Genomic DNA, 6,000 nt, shown 5'->3' on the forward strand with positions numbered 1-6,000 from the left:
TCACTGCAGGTGTGACACCACATTCCCTCTTTTATTTTTGTGTTGCTGATTTGTTCCTGCATGATGTCCTCTGAGTCTCTCCCCAGATGAAGTTAATGATAAATTACCCGTTTCTCTTCTGCTTCAGCTTTTCCTCAGCCGCAGCTGTTGGGGGAACAGAGCACTAGAGCTGCAAACCCGGTTGACTTCTCTGGAACATGGCCTCTTTCTGGTCCCCGTCCACCCATGGCATCCCCAGACGCCATGCAGCCTGGCTGTCCCCCGCTGCCTCAGACACCTAGACAGCTCCCTCTGGCTCCTATGGGACCACCAGGTCCCAACCCTCTGAGCTCCCTGCCCTCAGGCTCTCCTGTCACTTTTCCTGTGGCTGGCCCTCCTGGAGGGCCAGGGGCTCCATGCTCCAGGACCCTCCCAAGCACTGGCATCTGGACTCCTCATCCAGGTCAGTCTTCTTTCCATGGCTTCTTCTTGGGGGTCATTGCCTCACTCCCCCATTCCCACCACTACTTTGGGAGTCTTTTTCTGCCAAGACCCTTTGTCAGCTAGGAGTATGACTGATCTACAGAGGGAAGTATGGCCAACTCTAACTAAAATAATTTTTCCAGCTTTTAAACGTTTCCAAGGTCCTTGACCATGTCCTTAGAATCCCCATTTTTTTGTTCTTTAGGACCCCAGGATGCCTGGCAAGCTGCTCCAGCCAGTTGGGAAAAGGTCCCGAGGAGAAAGGTCCTGCACCTTTCCCTGCCCGGTGATCCACTCTTCAGTTCTTTAAGAATTCAGCCCTTCTCTGAGTTAGTCTCTACCTGTCAGCAGCTCCCTCTCTTCCTCCTGCACACATCTTTCTGTTTCCCAGTTCCCTACTCACCACCCTGTTTCTTGTTCAAAGTCACAGCCTGTAATGTCTCACCATTCACTCATATGCTTTTCTGTATCTCCTCAGCTGCCAGAGCCATTTATACCCCCAGCACCGATTACAGCGCCGCTTATGAGCCTTGGCCCTGAGCCAGGACAGACCCTGCTGCCACAGCCCCAAGTCTCCAGTGTGAGCTGGTCTCCTCCCGGAGCCCCAAGAGAAGGCAGCCTGCAGGTGACCAGAACAGTGAGTCCCCTGGGAGGCTTTCCAGCCCTGTGTGGGCAAGAAAAGTAAGATCATAGAAACTGGATTCCTTGCTCAAGGTAGAAGTAATCCTTGAGCCTGAGCTGAGGATGTCCTTCCTGCAGAGGAGGGGAGGGTGGCGCTCAGCTCGGCCTTGATGGGAAGCGTGACCTCGAGTCACAGGTGACTGAGCCTTAGGGAGGCCGTGGGGACGGACGGACGGACAGCCTTCAGTTCTTCCTCACTGCTCCTCATTAACAGCTGCAGCCGCTGCCTCCTGAGAAGACGGGAAAGAAGGAGCTGCCCCCAGAGCATCAGCGCTTGAAGGACAGCTTCGAGGCACTTCTCCAGCGCTGTTCTCTGTCTGCCACTGACCTAGTAGGTCTGACCCTTCCCCCGGTTCCCCCTCACATCCTCGGTAGGCTGCTAGTGCCTCGGATGGACACCGGCTCCCTTACTGTCCCGGACATATTGACTGTGTCTGCACTTCCTTGATGTCCAAATGAAGTGGGGAGGGCCTGGAGTCTAGGTCCCACTTCTCAATAGCAGGACCAAAGAGCATGGGGATTCGCAGCGGCAAGGCCGTTAGCAAAGGGGGCGTTGGCGGAAGGAAGCCGCCCTTCACTCGCTAGCTGTGTCCCTGGGCCAGTCTCTTGCCGTCTTTGGGCCTCTACTTTGTGAAATGAAGGAAATGGCATATCTCAGGAATGTTTGTAGTGCTGTATAGTGTGAGCCTTAAGGGTGGGGTCAGAATCCGTTTTCCTCCCTGCAGAAAACAAAAAGGAAGCTGGAGGAGGCGGCCCAACGTCTAGAACATCTATATGAAAAACTTTGTGAGGGGGCGGTGAGTACCTGACTGACTACTTCTGCCTGGTGCCTCTCCACTGCCAGCCACAGTCAGAGAGGCCCAGTGTCCCTTCCTCCCAGAGTCTCAGAGCCATCTCCCTGTCCTCTTAGCCTTTCCCTGCTGTCAGAGTCCGGGCTGGGCTGGGCTGGGCTCACCTAATCTAAGGGTCATTCCCTCCACAGCTCTCACCCCACGTCCTGGCTGGGCTCCACGAAGTTGCCCGATGTGTGGATGCAGGCAGCTTTGAGCAGGGCCTTGCGGTGCATGCCCAGGTGGCGGGCTGCAGCAGCTTCAGCGAGGTGTCCAGCTTCATGCCTGTCCTGAAGGCTGTCCTCACCATTGCACACAAGCTGCAGGGCTAAGACAGGCGCCCTCTTCCACCTGGAGGCCATTTCTGCTGCTGCTTACCTCCGGGTGCAGAGGGGGAGGTTTTCAATCATCGTGTTCATTTCTCCCAGTATTTTCCCCTTGCTGCCTGCCAGCTAGGCCATGCTGGGGGCTTGGTTGCACACCAGCTGAGTGCCTGTTTCCTCCCCCTTTATGCCTGCCCACCTGGGCTTTCTTAGGGTGCTCTCAGCCTGGGAGGTAGAGCACAGAGTCAGGTCTTCCTTTCCCTAATCTAGCAGTCCAACAGGGTCGGCACCAGAATGTCTCCCACAGGGGTATTCTGTTCAGATGGTTCAGAGAGGGTAAACAGTCTGTCACTGGTTCAGTCTGCCTCTGCCATGACTCATCTTGTGGGTCTTGTTCTCTCTCTTCTGGAGTTGGAGTCCAACTGTCCTGTCCCCTGCCTCTGTCTTCATATTTTAAGGTCAATATTTATTGTAGCCCCAGGGAGTTGGTTGATGGTCACTTTTTCAACAAGTCATGGACATGAGGACTGGGTGTGGGTGTTGAGCAAAATGAAGAGAGGAAACTGGTCCTTTAAAAAAATGAAACTTCTCATGTACTAGCATTACTCAGGGTGGGCTGTATCTTATGTTTGCGTTACTCAGAATGGGCTGTATATCTTGTGTTTGCATTACTCAGGATGGGCTGTATCTCATGTATTAGCATTACTCAGGGCGGACTGTATCTCATGTATTAGCATTACTCAGTCAGGATGGGCTGTATCTTGTGTGTTAGCATTACTCAGGATGGGCTGTTTCTCATGTGTTAGCATTACTCAGGGCGGGCTGTATCTCGTGTGTTAGCATTACTCAGGGCGGGCTGTATTAGGTGGCCAGTGGAAGAGTGAAGTGCCTTTTGTTTAGACTATGAGGTAGAAGCCTGTAGAGCAGCAGTTCTCAATCTTTGGGTCACGACCCCTTTGGGGGTCAAACGACCCCTTCACAAGGTTCTCCTAAGACATGGGAAAACACAGATATTTATATTACAATCCATAACAGTAGCAAAATTACAGTTATAAAGTAGCAATGACATAATTTTGTGGTTGGGGGTCACACTGAGGAACTGTGTTAAAGGGTCCCAGCATTAGGAAGGTTGAGAAAGCTGCTGTAGAGAATGACCTTTGACACTGCCCAGGCTTGAGCCTGGCCCTAGGCCTTACACTATCCAGTCTGCGATTTTGAAGCCCGATTCTGGAATCAGAGCCTGGCTTCTCATGGATCCAGGGCCCTTCTTCCCCTCAGCTGCCTTATGTCTCTGAACTGCTTTCTCTGGCCATATCTCCATGCTGACCTCTTAAACAGTGCAATAAAGTGACTTGCTTTCCAAAGTTGTTTCCCAATCCTTGTCTTCTCTGGATCCTACTTTGCTGACGCTTCCCTTTCAAGAACGGAGAGGTCTTGCTTCCTCTACTATATAGGAAGGCAGGAGAGAGGTCTGGGGAGAGATAAGAATAAAACATTGAGGAAAAGAACTTATAAAAATATGTGTATGAGTGGTTAGCCTGCATGTATGATTGTGTACTATGTTTAGTACTTAGTGCCTACAAAGGCCAGAAGAGGCACCTAGTGGGTGCTAGGAATTGAATCCATGTCCTTTGGAAGAGCAGCCATCTCTCCAGCCCAAGAAAACAATTTTTTAAAGTGTAGACCCATGGACTTGGGCAGCAGGCCTTTCCTTGCAGCGTATGTAGCTACACTGCTTGTGTGTGTGTGTGTGTGTGTGTGTGTCTGTCTGTCTGTCTGTCTCCATCTGTGCCTGACAGTTAGCTGCAGGGTTTCCCCCACACCACTTCAGGGCTGAGCTCAGCTGCACAAAGGGCCTGGGTGTGAAGCCAGGGGGAACCAGCCCTAACCCTGCTGTCGACCCCATCATGTCTGCAGGCTAGATGTGTGTGTTTGGGAGGGAGGGATTGTTAGGCAGTATTTGTTTGTAAAGCCACTTGCTCTTCAGATAATACTTGTGCTAACTTCTATTGATGAAGCAGTGTGAGCCCCAGCAAAGCCCTTTCCCAAAGTGTCTTTGAAGCCAAGAGCCCATTGAAGGGAAGAAAGGCCGGGAGAGGGGATTAGTTTGTTCAGCAGCTGTGAATTTCAGTGGGAGGTTGATGAACTCTGAAGTCTTTGTTTAAATTAAAGGGGGGGGGGGCCTGCTGCTGGAGCGAGAGCCCCACTTGGGGCCCTGAACTAACACAAGGAGAAGTCTGAGCCGCAGGGAGCTGTGTACTGACTGCGGAGACTTTTCCCAAACACTTTCGGAAAAGGTGTTGTGAGGAGAGAAAGGGGCGGAGTGGCGGATTAACATGTGAAATGAAGTTTTCATTGACTCCGGTGGGGGTAGAAGGCTGTTTTAATGGCATTTTGTTCCCCTATTTTCTCTTCTTGAGCTCTTTAGAGATATTGTTTTGCTAAGACAGGCTTTCTTCCCTTTTCTTTCCAGTCTGCGGATTGCCTCTATGGGAGCCAACATAAATATTTCTCCTCCAGGAATGTGGGTTAATTAAAAGGAAATGAATGACTGGAAGCATCCAATCCAGACCGACAATAGGCGAGTGCCCCGGCCTGCCCTCCCCTCCCACCACCACCCGCGCTACCAGCGTGCCAAGGACGACCCTTTCTCTCTTTGCACTGACCTGCTCCTAAGGCCAAGTGAGGCTGGGATTCTTTCAAAGAAAAGAAAGCCCTGCTTGTGTGTAGGTTCACAGGCCAGAGACAGGAAGGAGACAGTGTTTTGCTCACCCCACCCAGTCCCCGTCACTTCTCAGGACCTCCCTCTACTTCTGTGCTCGGACTGAGACAGATGGGCTCCTTGAGAGCACACAAGAGGAGGGAAGGGGCCTGGGTGGCTGTGCCACCCCACACTAACTTACAAGCCTGTCGGCTTTCTCAACATCAGTTTAAATGTGTGGAGCAAAGGTTTGGCTAGCTGACCTCAGAGGGGCCTAGTCTTCCCAGTCAGCAGTTCTAGAGTTTTCTGCACAGCCCAGGTGATTTGGTGTGTAAGCCCCGAAGCCTCGGACTGAGGGATGCTGATGTGTCGTTGGCTGTCTCCACTTCAGTGTTCACTGAATGAACAATACATGAAGGCATAATGCTGGGGGGGTGGGGGGGGCAGGACTTCCTTCATAGAGCAGGAATGACCTGGATGTCAGTCATACCCACTTGGGGATACAGAGCAACCTTTGAAAGAAATGACAGCCTCATGTGTCTAGAGTCTGACTTTAAAGTTCTGAATGTTGAAGTGCAGAGCTTCCGTTTATGCTGAGAGCCCTGGAAAATGCAGCTTTACTTTCCAGCATGGAACCTTCATACTTTTCCGCTGTATTACCACGATTCCTTCTGTGCACTATCAAGTGACTGTCGGTGAGACAGTGGCATTAACACGCTGCTGCCTGATGAGGGAAAAGAAAGGATGACTTGGGAGACTGAGAAAGCACAGATAACTGAGGGAGGGAAAAAAGAGCCTTTTACTAATAGAGCTAGAAGTGAAGTACCAAGGGAAGTGTATCCCCTGCTAAAGAAGAGAAAAAAAAACACGCCCAGTTAAGTGTGGAGAGGAGCAGAGGATGCACAGAGGCTGATGTCAGAGGCAGTCTACTCTTCCAGGGCGGCCCCTGGGCCTTTGGTGTTGTGAGCTCTGTACTTCCTTTAGGAAAAGGGGGACGAAGTGA

General features: G+C 51.5%; 1 protein-coding gene across 1 annotated transcript in view; it reads left to right on the forward strand.

Moving 5' to 3' along the window:
- The window catches only part of Sec31b (SEC31 homolog B, COPII coat complex component), a 29,746-nt gene extending 26,086 nt beyond the window's left edge, over positions 1-3,660 (forward strand). Inside the window, exons 21-26 of the mRNA XM_059257561.1 lie at positions 128-442; positions 668-726; positions 941-1,099; positions 1,358-1,474; positions 1,869-1,940; positions 2,126-3,660. Of these exons, the coding sequence (XP_059113544.1) occupies positions 128-442; positions 668-726; positions 941-1,099; positions 1,358-1,474; positions 1,869-1,940; positions 2,126-2,305 (902 nt within the window). The 3' untranslated portion in view covers positions 2,306-3,660. The remainder of the gene's footprint in view (positions 1-127; positions 443-667; positions 727-940; positions 1,100-1,357; positions 1,475-1,868; positions 1,941-2,125) is intronic.
- Positions 3,661-6,000: the final 2,340 nt, after the last annotated feature.

The sequence above is a fragment of the Peromyscus eremicus genome, chromosome 1 (genome assembly GCF_949786415.1).
Source record: "Peromyscus eremicus chromosome 1, PerEre_H2_v1, whole genome shotgun sequence".
In the NCBI taxonomy this organism is placed as follows: Eukaryota; Metazoa; Chordata; class Mammalia; order Rodentia; family Cricetidae; genus Peromyscus; species Peromyscus eremicus.